Genomic DNA, 18,618 nt, shown 5'->3' on the forward strand with positions numbered 1-18,618 from the left:
CATACCACTCTAGGATAGGTACCTACCGCTGAACAACAGTAGCATACCACTCTAGGATAGGTACCTACCACTGAACAACAGTAGCATACCACTCTAGGGATAGGTACCTACCGCTGAACAACAGTAGCATACCACTCTAGGATAGGTACCTACCGCTGAACAACAGTAGCATACCACTCTAGGGATAGGGACCTACCACTGAACAACAGTAGCATACCACTCTAGGATAGGTACCTACCGCTGAACAACAGTAGCATACCACTCTAGGGATAAGTACCTACCACTGAACAACAGTAACATACCATCGGCCACTTTTTGATCTCGGCGCTACTGGCCTGAAGTTATCCTCATGAGTTCAGTTAAGCCGGTCATTAAAGTGTAGCAGAAGGGAGCTTTTATCACTCTCTGGGCCTTGGTGGCATCCCTTTGTAATTACAAGGCCATCACTAGCCAATCACGGTGGGCGGGCATCATATAAATGCGGCGGGCATTCCCTTAGCCCCCCCCCCCCCGACGTCAAACGCGGGGGGGGGGGGGGGGGGGGTTTGCCTGACTTCCGACGCTGTTGCAGGTATGCAAGAGTGCTGCCGTATTGTTTCTGTCAGTCGTGCTTTTCGGGTGTTATATTGGCTTTCTGTGATTTCGTGGAGATCCTCTTGGGCTCCCCTCCCACTGAGCCGTTATATATTCTGAATCACAATCGATTGAATTTTCTTTCATTCATCAAACTTTTTTTTTACCATGCATTAACCATAACCAACATAGCAGTAATCACTTTAATCTGTGAAGAAGACAGAATTATTGAGACCATTCGATTTTAATCAATACGGTGCAATATTGTAGGCACTTTTATCCCATAGCAGGGAAAGTTTGACATATTAAGGATAAAATCCAAAAATAAAAACAATTTGAAAAGAACGCTGTATTTCGTTTGGTTTCACTACTCCTGACATCCAAAGACTTGGTACTGCTGGACCATCTCCACCATGCCCAAACAGGTAGTTCTGTGTTCATCAGTTTGACACTCTGCGTCTGTGGGCCAATACTCAATCCAGGTTCTCTCTCCGAGTATATACCGATACCTGAGGAGAGCAAAGGGAAAAATGCATTGATTCTTAATGTGAACAGCTATCTGTAATACGCTGGAACATAACATGAAAAGGCCTCCTCCCTCCTTCACGTTAATTTACTCTGTCAATAGCAACAGACACACAAACAAGAGAACAAGAAAGGCTAACTCGATTTAGCAATAGAAAGCAATACAAACATTTCGATACACACGCTTTCACACAAAGAACAAGCTTACGATTGTTCTTGGTCATCTCTGTGAATATCTGTGGATGTGCCCATGATAAGGTAGTTCCTGCCTGTTCTCAAATCCAACAACCCCCTGCAGTGCGGATAACTGAGCAATGTGCGCAGTTTATTCAGAGGACCCACATCCTTGCTTCCTGTAATTAAAATATAAGAGAACATAGAAAAGGTAAGGATTTAATGCATAGCTAAAGGTGCAGTACAACACATTAGTGATGTAGCGTCACATATTCCCAGTGCCACAGTGGAATCATGCTTCACGAAATAGTTGGACATGCGCTTACTCGATTTCTTGCAGAGAGTTAGATTGATACCTCTGTTGATACCACTCTCATGACAGCAAATGTGCAGACGACAGCCGCCTAACTTAGCTTAGCATAAAGACTGGAAACAGTTAGCCTGGCTCTGTTCAAAGATAACTAAATCCACCTACTAGCACCTCTAATATACTCTGTTTCATCATTACAAAAACTGAATTGTTAAAATTACAGTTAACCTTTTTAAAGGGCCAGTGTGAAGCCATTGAGGTGATCTATTGGCATTAATGAGTATATTTTCTTCAGAGTATAATCACTTGAAACAAAGAATCGTGTTTTTGTTCCGTTTACAGTATATCTACATAGAGAGCAGGTCTTCTTCATTGAGTCTACTATGTTGCACTGCCATGTTTCTACAGTAGCCCAGAACAGACAAACCAAACACTCCAGATGGAGCCATTCACATCGGCCACCGTAGTTCTCCTACACCAGGGGTCACTAATAGGCGGACCGCGGTCCGGATCCAGACCCAGACGCCGTTGTATCCGGACCCTGGACCTAAAACTGATAGATAATTGAGAATTATTACATTTTGACGGAGCGCCTATATTTTAACCGGCGCAGCTTTTCTAGCCTTTACGGCACTCGGTCAGTGGTCCAGGAAACAAACCGACCAATTACATGCGTTGTACATCACATCACATGATGCAGCTCAGTCAATCAAATATGGGTATTCTGACACGTTTCCTGACTGGAGTGAGATGTAGACACACGGGGCTGAGACGAGGAAAGAGAACGAAGGGCAGGAGCATAATTACGTGAGTCAGAGAAGTTGTTTCACATGACGTTCTCCAAAGAGAGAGAAGTGGTCAGAGAGACCAGAGTCTTTAAGCAACAATGAACAGACTCATATAGGTTAATTCTTCCCACGGACAGTTTAAAACCAGCGCGTCTCATATGTTCAGAGACCGTGAAGATTATTAAGAGGAAATGGTGCATAGTTACGAAATTATTTCACCTCAGGTTGATAGCAGACCACCTCAAGGTTTCACTCAGAGAGAACCAGGACATTCTGATGTAGCATTTCAAAATAAAAGCCCTTAAAAATCGCATGTGTGAGCTAACATCAAATCACGAATTGTCTCATGCATTCGATTTTGAAGGGCTTTAATTTTGAAATGCTACATCAGAATGTCCTGGTTCTCTCTGAGTGAAACCTTGAGGTGTGTGACAGTTAGATATGTCAGTTATTCTTTAATCCAACCCTTATTTTATTATTTTAATGAGAAGAACATTTATTTATGTATTTCTATGTATTATTTATAATCCATCCAGTTCAATTTGAAAATTGTTAAAATATAATTGATGTGTACTTTCTTTATTTGATTTAACAATTGTTGACTACACAGAGACGTTACAACTACTAGACTTCATACATACTGTGACTACATACACACATATACACACACACACACACACACACACACACACACACACACATATATATAGATATACATACATACATACATACATACATACATACATACATACATACGGCACTAAATAGCGCAAGTTAGATATTATTGTAATGTTCCGGACCTTTGCACGAGGACATTTTCTCAATCTGGACCTTTTGGAATTATAATTGAATACCCCTGTCCTACACACTTGACACACGGGAAAAGTTTCGGTTGGTTGCAATCTGCAACCTAACCGCTAGATGCAGCCAGACTGTAATATTTCTTGGCTAGAACCAACCAGTAACTTCCTGGAGTGTCTGCTTGGTACCTGGCAATGCAAGCTCATTTAGCTGGCTGCTACAAACATGTGAGTGGTACCAGTCTTCTCATCCAACTCTCTGACAAAAAGCAAATATGCACATGTCCCAAAATGATAAATACCCACCTTCTTTGATGACTTGCAGTACCCGCACTTTGTAAATATCAGTGGACAAACCGTCTCCAAACTCTTCCAGTCCCACTTTGTACACTTAGGACAGACAAGTTGCAGATTGTTAGTGGAGTTGCTTATACTTGCTAGTCTCTTACTCACACCTACATCCATTTTTTTTGTATGAAAGTGCTTTATAAATGCATTCACACTCACTTACCAAAATCTATTTTATTGTTCAATTCAGTCTCACAGATCTTAGCTGTGCGCCGATCATTGCTGACTTTCTCCTTCTTCTGCATAGTGCAGTTCTCTGGAAAGTAAAAACACAACTGATGACCCTATGAAATAAATACATGTGGATGTGAGAGGGAGAGCTGATGGGTGAGTGAAGCTGTACCTAAATCACAATTTAAGTAATCCTTTATCTAGACTGATGCTCTGATCCTACAGGTGCTTGTTTAATATTTTATGTAATTATCCTTGTTATGCATGCGACTATGAAATGCAGCTTTCTCTTGATTTCCGAACGAAAAGTCATAACATTTTAGTCAAAAATGTTTTCTCTCTTGATTTTGTCAGCTATTTTTTGATTTCAGCAAATAAAACAATAATTTTGTAATTTTATCCGATGACACAACCTGGTCGAATGATTAAGAATGCAGCTCAGTCCAGTCGCACCCACCGGGCCCATTATGGGTGAGTGAGTGAGTGAGTGAGTGAGTGAGTGAGTGAGTGAGTGAGTGAGTGAGTGAGTGAGTGTGTGTGTGTGTGTGTGTGTGCGTGTTTGAGACAGAGAGAGTAGTTTGACATCATTCCGTTTACCTTCAGCACATGTGCATTCACCATTTCTACAGAGCCGCATTGACATTCCAGCTTTCCTCTCTGGATGGTAGAATTTCACACAATGTGTTTCTGCAAAGGAGAAGATCGATATTTGAAAAGGAGTTTGTGGTAGCTGCAGTACATCATACAATTCACATTAAATACTTTGAAAATGTAATATCGACTGCTCATCCACAGTGTTGTCTACTCTGATATCTAGTGGCAGTAAAGTACATGGAAGCATCTTGTGTTTCTAAGTGCCTTTGAGACTCACGGTCATAGTATTCATAAACAGACACAGGAGCTGGTTGAAGGACGCCCACTTTCAGCTTCTGATGGACCCTAAAAGTGATCTCCTCGGGTTGTGTGTGAGAAACCTGTGGACAAAGGTAAGATGGAGATAAACACACAAATAACAAGACAGAGAGAAAAATTGTAATGTCAGGAAACAGGGATGTCTTACCTTTTCCAGGTAGAGGATGAGATGGCCTCTTTCTGACAGGACTGTGTTCAACTCATATTTCGCAATGGTGCGAGCATGTCCTTGGGTCAACTACACACACACACACACACACACACACACACACACACACAACTTTCTAAACCATATAAAACTACTTGTTTCTCCTAATAAACACAACTTGACTGAACTCTATGAGGATATACATGTATCTGTCGGTTCTTACTAGGTCCAGGTCATTTGTGTTAACGGTGAAGCCAGTTAGCAAACCAATATCCAAGATTGACATGGATGCATCGTTGTCCTTGTCCTTATACCTACACAAAGAATAGACCGATAATTAAATAACAACATAAAGGAGATGGAGAGAAGGAATGATGTTCATTATGTTAGAAAATGTTCTGTATAGCCATGTTGCTGTAACACTGGTCAGTATGACATCTTTATTGTACTCACAAAACCTCTATTCTCAGCTTGTATATCTTCCCATCCTCATCCATTTTCTCTGCAGGAGCAAAAGTAATTGAGCATTTCATTTATTCATTTCTCATAATGTAAGGAACTTGGCAGAAACAAACTGATAAAATGACAACAACTAAACAGAAGGAGAGGGAGCGCACCACATTACCTGGGAGGAGCTGCACAGACATGTTAAACTTCTGACAGTCACTCTCCTGTTCTTTAGGCAGAGCGTAATACAGCGACATCATCTGTCACATTGATAAAAGTGCATCGCAAAATGTGTCTTAAAAATAAAGTCCACACAAGGTTAAAAATGTATTCGGTCTCGTCTGAGATTCAAAAAGGACAAATCAACAATCAACAGATGATGAAACTCAGAATCTTAAAACATATTGCGCTCACTGTCAATGTTGCTTCTCCTGAGCCGGTGGCAACCACTGTCACATTGTGCTTTAGATCATTGATCTGTGGGAATTTAAATATATACACACACACACACACACACACACACACACACACACACACACACACACACACACACACACACACACACACACACACACACACACACGGTCAAAGATCAGCAGAATAAACCTACAGGAAACAACAGGAGTGGTGATATTAATGAGCCACAGAGAGTTTGTTTGTGTGTCTTCCAGTGGCGGGCCGTGCATTTTATACCTGGGCCTTCAGTGCTGTCCTACTACAGTTGAGCTACGTTATTATTTGTCTCGCGTAAAAGCCGCATATTCACATAAAACTGCAACAGTGTTTTGTAGGTGTTGAGCTTCATGTAACATTTTATTTCACTTGTCAAATAAAATGTTACATGAAGCTCAACACCTACAAAACACTAACTGCAGAGTGCAGATACATGAATCCGTGCATGACGGGACGCTGCGTCATTAACGGACAATGCATTTAGTCAAAATCAATGCAATTAACACAATGACAAGAACAAACTCACAAGAACCAGTCACATATATTTACACGACAACAAAAGCATGATGCATCAATCCAGCAAACCTGCAGCGGATTCCCCAGTTGTATTTCGCCAGTCTGCGGTTGTGGAGCTCAGTTTCCCTGCGAACATGTTCTTCGATCTGTAGATCCACTCGGGTTTCTCCAAAAGTTTTCAAAAGCGCCGTAATGTCCTACTGTGCTCTGGTGTCCTCAGGTTAGCGTAGCGTAGCTCCAAACACCAAGACGCTAAGTTAAAATGAAACACATTCCCAGACATAAAATGTGCAACGCTTCTCCGACAGGAACACCGTTCATACAAATCCTTTTCCTGGCTGAGTCAGGGCTGCTAGCTGTGGGCTTGACTGACTATTTCTTATGATGTCCAGTTTTTCCTGAAATGTCCTTCTTGAGAAAGGTGTTGTCAGTAACCCCTTCACTAAATCCGTTTCTCCTCCTCCTTCAGCCATTGAGTGTTAAAAAAACAAAGCTAGGTAAAAAATAAATAATCTACACCAAGCAAAACCATAAAAATGTCATAATTTCTTCCATATCTTTCAATTTGAACTCTTACAACTCCAACTAGATTCCTTCAATTTCACAGTCACGCGCTCGCCCACTGACCAATCACGGCGCACGCTGCACCTTACTGCAGAGCTGACCTTAATACTGAGCTGCATGTTAATGACGTACTTGTAGGCCAGCTAGAAGGCTCTGATAGGTCAAAGAATACGCCCAACATGTCAAACTAAAGATCTGATTGGTTGAAAACTGTGACAATCAACAATATCGTCCCCATTCACTTAAACAGAATGCAGAGGCATTCACTTGAGAGTCTGAAGGCCTCGAGCCTCTCTTCTTACCTAGAGACATAGAGGCTGAATCTGATTGGATAAGAGCTCTCCTCATAACAAGCTGTGCTGGAAGCAGAGCAACAGAGGAAGACAGTAGCTGTGCAATGAGATAATAAGCTAATGGGAAAAAATTATTATAATACATGTTGTGTATTTATGAAAAATTATTAAATGATAAAATAGCTATAACTTTGTGATTCTGTTTAGGCCAGCAGAGAAGGCCCTGAAGGCCCCGACGGCCCACCACTGGTGTCTTCTCACTGTATATGTGCTGGTGGCGTAGTGGTTGTCCCTGTTGAAGTTTAAGTTGTACTCGTAAGGCCTCAACCTGCCCCGGAACATGATGTCCACATTCAGATCATACTCTGTTTGTTTAGCATTGGCCCAGTACTCTGCCATTGCCTGGTACACTATTATGGTAGCCTAGAGGGAAAAAGAGTGAGAAAACAAGACTTAGAAAAATCAAAACAATAAAGTAAACACAGGATGGAGGCATCAAGATGCAGAGAGAGGTCAGTGTTACCTGGGTTGATCCATAGCCTCCGCCCACCTTCTGCTGCTTGTTGAACCATCTCACAACAGGTCTGGCTTGTTCAAAGGCCTTTATTATCAGAAGGAATGTAAATAGTTGGCATTTCCCGTGGTATGTGGTTGCATATTGATTACAAAAATAATTCATTTAAAATAGAGAGATGTCCTGATTCTGGTACAGTTGTATTTTAGACTGTAACCTGCTAGTTTCTAAAGTTTCCAAGTCTACCATAGAGCTTCTAAATCAGTTTTTCCTTTTATGGCACAACCTAACAGCAGCTACTTGAAACTTGAAACCAACATCTTAAGGCATTGACATTAATGAGACACACATTTCATTGACTTTTGTTTCCAAACCCTCCACCCGTTTAGTGAGGCAACATGGATGATGACTGAGTTGTATGTTTTTTGTAGCATGACATGAAACCCACACAAGTGGGACATGCTCACCTTGGCCTTGACCAGAGCGAGAAGAGCATAAGCTGTGGCCTCCAGAGTGTAAACGTATCCCTTAGCTGTCGGCCAGTGGGATAAGTCTGAGGAAGACGCACACAAATAGCTTGTTATTACAATGCTGTACCTTGAACACTGATAATTCCCCAATTCTTCATTTTAGAATATTTAATGTTATAGATAATGTTATGTCCTCAATTTAAAACAATTTAACTAATCTTTTTATCTTTCTACATAAGAGCCTGACTGAGAATAGATTATTAAGAACAATACAGAGATTAAAAAATCTGATATTTGGTTTTAACACTTTCAGCAATTCTGGTAAAAAAAATCCCTTAAATTTGTAGTTCAAATATTGTTCCAAAAATATGTACTGAGCAGGACACTATATAGCTGAAAAACTAAGCTGTCTAATCTGGAGGACAATCTATGTCCGTAAATGAGAAACTGTTTCTAAATCACTTAAAAACATATCTTTGACATTTTTGCACTGAGCAAAAGTTACCCAATAATATTGCCCAACATATCATTGTGTTGGTCGGGCTCTAATAAACTTATAATAGAAGTTATTAGTAGATGTGTAATATCCAAACACTACAACATAGAATCTGTTTAAGAATCATGCTGTGTGACGACACCTGGGGAAACAAACTTGTAGAGGATCTCCTGGTTCAGTTTGTCTTCATTTGCCAAAGCATATGACGTCATGGCAACAGCATATGGGTTGGTGAGGCTGGGCAGACGGCTTTCCAGAGAGACCACTGCTTTGTCTATACTGCCTTGCAGAATCTGGATGAAAAAAACCAAGGGTCTGATTGAACATTTTTCCTTAACATACTTCTAATGCAATGACTAACTAGCTCTACATTGCACTACAATATCCTCTTCAACCATCTCACAGAGCTAATGTTAGCTTAATTAGGTATTTATTCAAGTTGACCAAATCTGCCAGTGGCTAGAAATGCAAACTGAATTTGTCAACCTCTGTGTGAAATGAAGAGCCCAAGTATTTTGAATAGTAAACTTGCCCTGTCCTTACTGTAAACTGCATGTGCAAGAACGGAAAGCTCTATTAGGAGTCACGACAGTAACTAAGAGACTTTGCAAATGGCGAGTTGCTTCATCATCAGAAAGCGTTGTTTGTCCATCACTAGTGTAGAATCTGAACATTAAGAAATAAAAGCAGTGGAGGGAAAAGGAAAAACATCGTATGGAGATGAGGTACTCACATTAACAGTGGCAGCACATATTGTGGGTGACTCCTGCATGGCAATGAGGCAGAAGGCCGTCATGGAGGCATCTGAATCTGTGCCGCGAACATCACCCTACACATGTACGGACACAAACATATTGATTTACATAAGGTTTTAGCCAGTCACATGGAATTGTTTCCATCTTGTTATTTTGTTATTGACGATAATTAAATCAGTTCACGCACAATCATGTCTTCGTGGAACACCTTTCCAACCTCTCTAAACAAGCCGTCAGGTTGCTGCGCGTTGAGAATCAGATACTTAATAGCGCCACAGATGTCTCTGCTTTGCACTGCCACCAGACTGTTGGCCATGGCAAATACCTTAGCAACATAGGCTGTCAGCCTTAGAGAAAAGAGGAGACGTTTAGTTTCCTTCATTTGCACATGAAATACACCATCGCCACATAGAATTTAGGTTAAAGGAGGAAGTGGAAACATTTGTATGAGTTCTTGGATATTTCAAAGCCTCACCAGGTGCTACTTCTGTGGTTGGGCCACATAGCAAAAGACCCATCGTTTTTACGGTAAGCAAGCTCGTTCGTGTAGCCTGGACAAACAAGAACACACAACCAGTCTGAGGAGCCCTGTTACATTTCTCTCCTGTTATAATTGCATCTAAATGATTCTGCTGGCATACGTTTTTGTTTGTAGTTCAACTTATATAGTCAGACCACTAATACTTAGTGTCTCTGCGGCGCAGTGGTAACATGCATTGCTGTCTGCCATACTGTTTTTCTTTTTCATACCACTTCTGCAACATCAGAAACTTAAAATTCCTCCACAGAGGGGCATCAATAAGATTCTTGGTATCTGTGCCAATACCTACCAGTCCAGATGTGTTGGAGGGCTTCGTTACGTTTGTGAAAGCCAACAGTTTCCCACTGGTTGGTTTTGTCCAAATAAGTTACTGCAATGACAGGTAGAGTCATGTGGATCATGTTCGGCTCTCCAGGGCCTGAGGGTCGGTAGATCAGACTACCCATTTCGCTAACGGGGTTCCTCACCAGTAGAGAAACTTGTTCTCTCCCTGCATTCACACACACAAACAGAAAAAAACTAAACGTTACAAATCAACACGAAGAAACATTCAAAGAAACATGCAAAGGTCCCCCACAAACAGTGAGGTAGTCATTTCTCAATAAGAACAATGCCAACAGTTCATTTTACAAGCACTATGTGACACAACGCGCCCAAATATGACATAACATCTCACCTGTCACAGAGATATGTGTGCTACTATGCATGTCTCGAACCAAATCCTTGTTAGGAATTCCACTGTTGAGAGTTTCTTCTTGTTTACCATCTGAAGAGACAAACAGTGGGCAAGTTGGGGGATCAATTCGCAAGTGATAAAAATGCAATATTACCAAATTACTAAATAATGTAGCTATTTATGTGTAGGTGACTATCAACAACTTAAAATTAGTCACCGAGAGGCTAAGTAAAGGAGACTAACCTGCGGACGCGCTGGCAGTAAATGATTCACGCCGATCCAGTGGCTGAGTTTTGTGAGTTTACTTGTGGACAACAAACAAACTTTGTTGCTGGATAACATACAGTCATACGTGTTCAAACTCGCTTTCTCCTTGGTGTGTAAAGGTGATCAGCAGCGTCAAACAATGACAATAGTGTGAATAGCGTGTAAATAGCGGTCAACAAAAAATAAGGCTCCCTCCCTCACCCCCTCTCCTTCCATTCATCCAACTAACTACTGAACAGCTGATATCCCCATTGCTATCCCCAACACCACGTGACTCAATTTCCGGAAGTGACAAAAAAGGGTGTACAAAATGGCACAGGCCATACCTGGCTCTTACATTATGGGTAAACTCACCTACACCTTTAGTAGAGGGGTCTAGAGTTAAAATCTGATAAGATTTAACCAGTACTCCTTCAGGCTGGAAAAACAACAGTTAGGACAAACATTACAACTCAGTCTGCTGGTGTGTAACAAAGTACAATATGGCTTGCTCGTTAAAATCATCTCTTCATTTTGAAAAGGCTGATACAGTACACATACGCATCAAGGTTAAGCAACTAATGATATGTTTTTCCCTATGCTGACTTTAACACGGAAGATCGATGTTTCCCTTACCACCACCCGCAACATCTTCCTGATTCCATCATGGAACGCCGAATCTTTAACAGCTGCTTTGACCTCAACGTGGTATTGTCCTATTTTCAAAGGAACAACAACGAATGGCACAGAGAGTGTAGTTTGGGGCCCTATTCTGACCTCCTGACGATACTTCCCACGTTTAGAGGCGGCACTGCACACACCCTCCTCCTCAATCAGATCCACACGCACCTTGAAAACAGGACAAAGATGGAGAAAGAGAATGAAGTATGTGTAACTGTCAAAGATGAAGACCCCCATTGAGCGGATAATAGGGATCATAGTAATCAGTTTTATTTTAGGTCACCTAACAATGATGCATCTCTAATTTGAAGAAATGTAATGCTTTATACCGTTTCTTTTGGGATCAGTTTGAACTTGAGAATGGAAAGGCACACTGTCCCAGTTCTGGGGACCAACCACCATTCATCAAAGACTAGAGTAAGGAGTTAATTTGTTCTATTTTTTTGAGTGCCACTCATTGTATGTCAGTCCAATATTTACTGTTGTTTTTGCACTTTTGGTTTGAAATCGCTAAGAGAAATATACCTTGGTCTCATTGGCTCTGGCATGAAACACCAGAGCAGAGGAACACAAACTTACTGTGGCAGGATCGTCGCTGTAGTTGTGAAGTATTGCCTGAACTTCCAGCTGCTCTCCACGGACAGCAGAGTACGGCAGCTTAAGATCAATGAAGAATTCCTTCCAGACAATTACCTCTAACGGGTCGCCAACACATATTCCTTTAAGATGAGAGGGATAAATACAATACATTACAGTTATTTAGCAGACGCCTTTATCCAAAGGGACTTACAATAAGTGTATTCAACATAGGTATTCAAGAGAACTACTAGTCACCAGAAGTCACAAGTGCATCTCCTTGCTTACGCAAGCATCTAAGAGCATAAAGCAGAGCATAAACCAGAGCAAAAGTACAGTGCAGAAACAAACAAATACAATAAGTGCAACAAACCAATACAAATACAATAAGTGCAACAAAACTAATATGAATACAATAAGTGCTGAGTGGAAGGCTCAAGGAAGTACTTCTTGAAGAGGTGAGTTTTCAGCCTGCGCCGAAAGATGGGCAGCGACTCCGCTGTCCTGAAGTCAGTGGGGAGTTCATTCCACCACTGTGGGGCCAGGACAGAAAACAGCCGTGACCGGGTCGATCGGCCGCCAGGACCTCTGAGCGACGGGGCGACCGATCGCCCCGAGGCAGCAGAGCGAAGTGGTCGGGCGGGTGGGTAGGGCTTGACCAGGGCCTGGAGATAGGAAGGAGCTGTTCCTTTCACTGCCCTGTAGGCTAGCACCAGAGTCTTAAACTGGATGCGAGTTCTTACAGGTAGCCAGTGTAGAGAACGGAGAAAGGAAGTTGTGTGGGAGAACTTGGGGCGATTGAACACCAGGCGAGCTGCAGCTTTCTGGACAAGCTCTAGAGGTCTGATGGCCGACGCCGGGGCTCCGGCGAGTAGAGAGTTGCAGTAGTACAGGCGGGAGATGACAAGAGCCTGGTTGAGAACCTGCGCCGTCTCGTCAGTGAGGAAGGGACGAATCCTCCTGATGTTGTAGAGCAGGAATCTGCAGGAGCGTGTAACGGATGAAATGTTTGCTGAGAATGACAGTTGGTCATCCAGGGTCACACCCAGGTTCCTCGCAGTCCAAGTTGGCGTCACCATGGTGTCGTCACTGATGATGGACAGGTCCCGGTGCGGGCAACCCTTCCCCGGGAGGAACAGTAGCTCGATTTTGTCCAGGTTGAGCTTGAGGTGGTGTGTCGTCATCCACTTCGAGATGTCGGCCAAACACGCAGCGATGCATGTCTCCACTTCGGTGTCACCGGGGGGGAAATGACAAGACCAGCTGGGTGTCATCAGCATAACAATGGTAGGAGAAGTCATGTGAGCGAATGACAGAACCCAGAGATGTTGTGTAGAGCGAGAAGAGAAGGGGGCCCAGGACTGAACCTTGTGGAAAACCGTAGTCAGCATGCGTGGTTCAGACAAGGCCCCCCTCCATGTCACCTGGTAGGATCGACCTGTCAGGTAGGATGCAAACAGGGAGAGTGCAGAGCCTGAGACGCCCATCCCCTCGATGGAGGTGGAGAGGAGGATCTGGTGGTTCACAGTGTCAAACTGTGAACCACCACGGACCTGTGCCGCAGACAGGTCCAGGAGAATCAGGACAGAGAAGAGAAAGAAGAGAAACCGGTCTGAAGTTCTCGACATCCGAGGGGTCAAGTGATGGTTTCTTCAGAAGGGGGGTGACTCTGGCAGTCTTGAAGGCCGTGGGAAAACATCCTGAAGCAAGAGATGTGTTGATGAGGTGGGTAAGGAAGGGAAGGAGTTCAGTCGCAATAGCCTGAAGAAGAGGGGAGGGGATTTGGTCAAGGGAGCACGTGGTGGGGCAGTTAGATTTAACAAGGTTAAGGACCTCTTTTGGGGAGAGGGGAGCCAGATAGGGTAAGATGGGGCATGGAGAGGGGAGGGAGAGCTGTGGGGGAAGAGCTGGACAGGGTAGAGAGGGAAAGGGTGGACAGGGACACTGAGAGAGGGAGGGAGAGGGTGGACAGGGAGGCTGAGAGAAGGAGGATCTTATATCGTTCATCTTCTTGTCAAAGAAGTTGGCAAAATCATCAAGAAGAAGGGAGGAAGTAGGAGGAGGGGGTTGGAGGAGTGAAGACACAGTTTCAAAGAGTTTTTTAGGATTGGAAGCAGAGGTTAGGATTTTAGAGCAGAAGAAAGCAGCTTTAGCAGTAGATAGAGAGGAGTAAAAAGTGGAAAGAAGAGATTGGAAGTTAAGAAGGTCCTCTTAGGCTCCGTCTATCAGTACGCACTGAGTCTGACAGCCATGGGGCAGGTGGAGTTCGCTGTGCAGGCCTGGAGGTGAAGGGACAGCGGTTGTCCAAAGAAGAGGAAAGGGTGCCGAGGAGAAGATCAGTAGCAGTATCAGGGGATAGGAGAAAGAAGATACAAGTGATGAATGAGAAAAAAGGGGGGAGAGAGAGAGAGAGAGAGAGAGAGAGAGAGAGAGAGAGAGAGAGAGGTGTAAAGGCTGGAAGAGGTTTACAGGTTTTAGTCACTGAATCCTCACCGTGAGTTTGTGACAGACTAATGCCAATGAACTGCCAGGTTGTGATTGAGTCTGACAAAGGAACGTGTTTCATCAATGATGTGGTGTCACTGAAACATAGAAAAGGGTTAACACTTTGAGAGGTAAAGGGTAGTTTTAAATCCTAGTGGTGTCAGTGTGACGGTATCAGTATATTTTGTCTGTGCATATTTCAGTTGACTCACCAGTTAGGTGTTTGTGGAGGACAAGCAGGCAGTTTGATGTCTAACCACAGCCAACTTTCAGGGAACTTGATGCGAGAAACTATTTCATTGCTGTCCATGTAACTGTTGTCATCCTCCTCACCTAAAGTGTCATAAAAATGTTACTAAAATTGAATGGGACAGGGAGGTGTAAAACTGACAAGAAAAGATGCTCCTTCTCCATTCAGGATGAAAAAGTAGGAGCATAGATTAGATAGATTGACATATTATCTCCAGAAAGTATGAAGGGAAACCAGTTTCACCTCACTTTTATCTGTCTACTAATACATAGCATGGCAAAGACGAGAACAGTGAATGTCAGTCAATGGGACAAGCTGTCCAACGACAAACATCGTGAGAACTGAGTGACTGAAAATGACTGATGATGTGTTTATTGGGTAGTTTAGAGCTGTAGTTCTTACTTAAGCTGGTTGTGAAGTCCATGATAGCAGTGGCTCGTTTCCTCCTGCTGGGGGCCGGACATTTCAATTCTGGAAAAACACGTTTTTAACTTTAAAAGGTGGGAAGTAAACTTGATTTGTGCTTGGTATAATTGATGTGAAACTCTTTAAATCAAAGTGAGGCTGTGAGAAAATTTGATCTACAATTGCACATCTATTTGTTGAAATGTTAAAACATTGTATTTAACGCTTTATTATAATATAACCCCTAGAATAAGGGAGGGACCATGATCACCTAATGTGGCAGTCGCAATAATTCAAATAGAAATGCCTCCAAGCGTTGGTTCAACCAAAAACATATTATCTTACATATGTCAGGTAGTATTTGACAGAAAGTTTTGGCTTCATGTGCCCAAAGTTTTGGACATCAGTTTGAGATTCTGGCTCTTTGTTTGTGTCGCTCACAGCCCTGAAGAATTAAAAAAATAGACAGCAACAAAACAGTGTCTCTGAAATCTATCTACATGTCAAAATACTGAAAAAGGTGAGCAAGAAATATAATGCAATTTGGTTTAAGATGCTGTTCTTCTACTGTCCACTAGATGCTTACTCCTAAAAAACACACTATGAATAAAGGTCTATGTGCCCACTTCTCCTAATCAGAGATGTTTCATTGATACAATGTTAAAACCTAAAGAGAGGTATGTTCAGGGAAGGGGAGAGTAAAGTAGTGTCACCTGTTCTGTAGGGTGTCTCAGAGCCCGTGTCGGACTGAAACATCAGCCCAGCATCGTAAAACACACTCATACCGTCCCTCCCTCCACCTGGTGTGCAGCCTGTGTCGTACTTCTCTACAATGTCCCACACCTGAGCAGGTCGGAAGTCATTCACACACACACACAAATACAAACAAACAAGACATATGGTGGATCTGATATATACACATGAACTCATGCAATGTATTTTGCTGCAGGACAAATTTACACCGGATATTATTTGAACCCAGAAGCTGACAAAGTGAAATTTAACATTTGTGTAATTTTCTTTTATACATAGCTTTTTAAATTAAACCCCTTTCAAATATTTTCATAGATAAATATGACGTAAAGAAATTGCCTTTTTCTGGGTGAGACGGTGCTTGTTGTTTAGGATGTAGACGTCTTTGTCAACTGCCACCAGTCCCACTCTGGCATCTGGATCTCCTGTGACCTTCAGAACAAGTATCTTGCGGGGCTCATAGGAAGGTCTGGCTGTTGACGATTCAAGCTTCAGCTGAATGTGAAGGGGAGGTCAGCGAATGAGAAATGCAGTTCTGTATTTGCTTAAGCAGTTTCATACATAAAAAAATATGTCTGAGAATTTTAAAAATAACTTCATCAGCTTGTGCGGGAGTGTTTTGCTTGTCCACTTAAACTCTACGACATCAGTGTTGTGTGTCTCACCGAGCCCATGCAGGAGTCCTTGACATCCACCCAAACAGAGTGTGATACCACTTCATTGCTGTTGGTATGGTAGTAGGCTATGATGCGGAACGATGGCAGCATTTCTTTGGTAACAGGAACTGTCAGGGAAATCACAACTTGACCTCTTGTCCTGTAACGGCCATTGTTCACCAGCTGACCTCTGCTCAAGATCTAGGGATGCAGATTTGAACATCAGCATTTATCAGACATGAGTGTATATTTTACACACGAAGAGGGACGCAACCAAAAGAGTAATATATGTGCACACATGCACAGGTGTAAAACATCTCTCACCAGGTATGTGATGTCAGTGTCATGGCTTTCCTGCCGGTTGAGGTTGAGGTTGATTTTCAGGTTGTCTCCTAATTCCAGCTCCGCTGTATCCACAGCTGCAAATGTGACATGTTGTGATAAAACACCCAAAAGATGTAGTGCATGGTGCACACTTTCCACTGCTATCTCCTTTTTTTGTACCATATGATGTTATTTCAGGATGTCCCTCACCTATGTTGATGTAGTTATTGCCCGGTGTTGTATATGGGAAAGCTACCATCGAGGCTGATGCTTGTCTTTCAGGGATAATAGCAGGATCATTGGTCCTTGCCTGCAATTAAAGATACACACAGGGAAGCATACACACACAGTTGAATATAGAATACTTGAATGGTCCCAAGTCTTTCCTATCTCAACTTATCATGGCTGCTAAATAGAATGACAAACAGACATTATACTGAGAAGATGAAGTTCTCCATTCACATACTGTGTACGGTAAATGTGCATAAACATGAACAATAACAGGGAGCTGCTCGGCTTGATTTCACCTCTTCAAGTGAACGTCAAAAATGTTTGCCAACAAAAGCTGAAATTCAAAAAGGGTAAAAGATGTCAGAGACTTACAATTATTCTGAAGCTTGGGTTCCTTGCCAGTGTATTGATGGTAAGCTTTGCGATGCCATTGGCTGCGGTCACACCCTGTATTTGGCCTGGATCCACCACCACACTCAAGCCTCGTGCCGGACTGCCATCAGGATTCACAACTTCAACCTGCCATCAGAAACACAAACAGCTGAACATCAGAAATCGACTAACTGTCTCATTGAAACACATCTTTTTAAAGGTCAAACTCATGTTATTAGATTAGTTTGTAGTTCTAAGTATCGTGACTTAGTTCATGGTGACCCAATGGGTTGATAGACAAATTGCTTTTTTCTGTTTGTCAAAATCTGCCTTATCATAATGAAAGTCCACGACAAAACATTGATCTTAATCGAACTATGAAGTTATTGAACTATATATCCGTGGCGGCAAAAAAAACACCATTCGCCATGAAAAAGGAACTTGTTGTCTAATCTGCTCCAAATCTCTCATATGTCATAACATCCTGACCCTGAACACATCTATATGACAATTTAGAATCATAGTAATTCTAAATTGTAATAGTAATAGTTTGATTAGACTCCAATCCCAAAGACATCTGCAGGCCAATTTTGAATAATAGTCATAGCGCCACCTACTGGTAACAGTAAGTTAAAGTCTTTATACTTTGGCTTGTTTCTCTTAGTAGGTAAATCAGATCAACATCAAATTAGTTTCACACAAATGTAAGAAGTTCATAATGCCAGTTCATGAAGCTTTTGATGTTTCGTCGAACGCCGTTGCAACGCAGTCTTCGCTGTGAAAAACAAAGGTAATTTTGAGAGGCTAAAAATGCTCGAAACATAAGCAAACTTGGCACACAGATTACAAGCCCAAAATTTTGTCATATAATGTGATTTTATTTGTTCAGAGTGGCAAATCGGCTCTATAGCGCCCCCTACAAAATTTCGACAAAGCAGCCCTCGCAGTATGTTTCACATAGATTTACAAAAATTGGTAGGCAGATGTATCACATGTGGACTTAAATAAAAGTCTCCTGGGGCCATGCCCTAAACCCAACCGGAAGTCAGCCATTTTGAATTTAGTATGAATTTTTTGTGTCGTTTTTGCAATTTCCAAGTGCTGTGCTTCCAACTCCTCCTAGGGAATTAATCAGATCAGCTTAGAATTTGGTCAGAACAATCTAA

At 42.3% G+C, this 18,618-nt stretch overlaps 1 protein-coding gene across 2 annotated transcripts in view; it reads right to left on the reverse strand.

The window, feature by feature from the left end:
• Positions 1 to 762: 762 nt before the first annotated feature.
• LOC137883577 (complement C3-like) overlaps positions 763 to 18,618 on the reverse strand; it is a 22,113-nt gene continuing 4,257 nt past the window's right edge. Inside the window, exons 11-42 of one of the 2 annotated variants that reach the window (XM_068725118.1) lie at positions 17,453 to 17,599; positions 17,060 to 17,159; positions 16,850 to 16,944; positions 16,535 to 16,726; positions 16,209 to 16,364; positions 15,830 to 15,959; positions 15,114 to 15,182; positions 14,674 to 14,794; positions 14,471 to 14,559; positions 11,981 to 12,120; positions 11,357 to 11,569; positions 11,096 to 11,159; positions 10,475 to 10,564; positions 10,088 to 10,288; positions 9,733 to 9,808; positions 9,445 to 9,604; positions 9,236 to 9,331; positions 8,645 to 8,795; positions 8,004 to 8,089; positions 7,546 to 7,623; positions 7,284 to 7,445; positions 5,611 to 5,673; positions 5,375 to 5,456; positions 5,203 to 5,251; positions 4,973 to 5,063; positions 4,750 to 4,839; positions 4,561 to 4,663; positions 4,287 to 4,376; positions 3,682 to 3,774; positions 3,477 to 3,560; positions 1,307 to 1,451; positions 763 to 1,082 (exon numbers count right to left, since the gene is read on the reverse strand). In XM_068725118.1, the coding sequence (XP_068581219.1) occupies positions 941 to 1,082; positions 1,307 to 1,451; positions 3,477 to 3,560; positions 3,682 to 3,774; positions 4,287 to 4,376; positions 4,561 to 4,663; positions 4,750 to 4,839; positions 4,973 to 5,063; positions 5,203 to 5,251; positions 5,375 to 5,456; positions 5,611 to 5,673; positions 7,284 to 7,445; positions 7,546 to 7,623; positions 8,004 to 8,089; positions 8,645 to 8,795; positions 9,236 to 9,331; positions 9,445 to 9,604; positions 9,733 to 9,808; positions 10,088 to 10,288; positions 10,475 to 10,564; positions 11,096 to 11,159; positions 11,357 to 11,569; positions 11,981 to 12,120; positions 14,471 to 14,559; positions 14,674 to 14,794; positions 15,114 to 15,182; positions 15,830 to 15,959; positions 16,209 to 16,364; positions 16,535 to 16,726; positions 16,850 to 16,944; positions 17,060 to 17,159; positions 17,453 to 17,599 (3,648 nt within the window). In that variant the 3' untranslated portion in view covers positions 763 to 940. Of the gene's footprint in view, positions 1,083 to 1,306; positions 1,452 to 3,476; positions 3,561 to 3,681; positions 3,775 to 4,286; positions 4,377 to 4,560; positions 4,664 to 4,749; positions 4,840 to 4,972; positions 5,064 to 5,202; positions 5,252 to 5,374; positions 5,457 to 5,610; positions 5,674 to 6,234; positions 6,418 to 7,283; positions 7,446 to 7,545; positions 7,624 to 8,003; positions 8,090 to 8,644; positions 8,796 to 9,235; positions 9,332 to 9,444; positions 9,605 to 9,732; positions 9,809 to 10,087; positions 10,289 to 10,474; positions 10,565 to 11,095; positions 11,160 to 11,356; positions 11,570 to 11,980; positions 12,121 to 14,470; positions 14,560 to 14,673; positions 14,795 to 15,113; positions 15,183 to 15,829; positions 15,960 to 16,208; positions 16,365 to 16,534; positions 16,727 to 16,849; positions 16,945 to 17,059; positions 17,160 to 17,452; positions 17,600 to 18,618 lie in introns of those variants that run through there. The other variant, XR_011104580.1, reaches the window with a different exon arrangement.

This window comes from Cebidichthys violaceus, unplaced genomic scaffold, assembly GCF_023349555.1.
Source record: "Cebidichthys violaceus isolate CVI_PGR_0920_01 unplaced genomic scaffold, fCebVio1.0.p SCAF_33, whole genome shotgun sequence".
In the NCBI taxonomy this organism is placed as follows: domain Eukaryota; kingdom Metazoa; phylum Chordata; class Actinopteri; order Perciformes; family Stichaeidae; genus Cebidichthys; species Cebidichthys violaceus.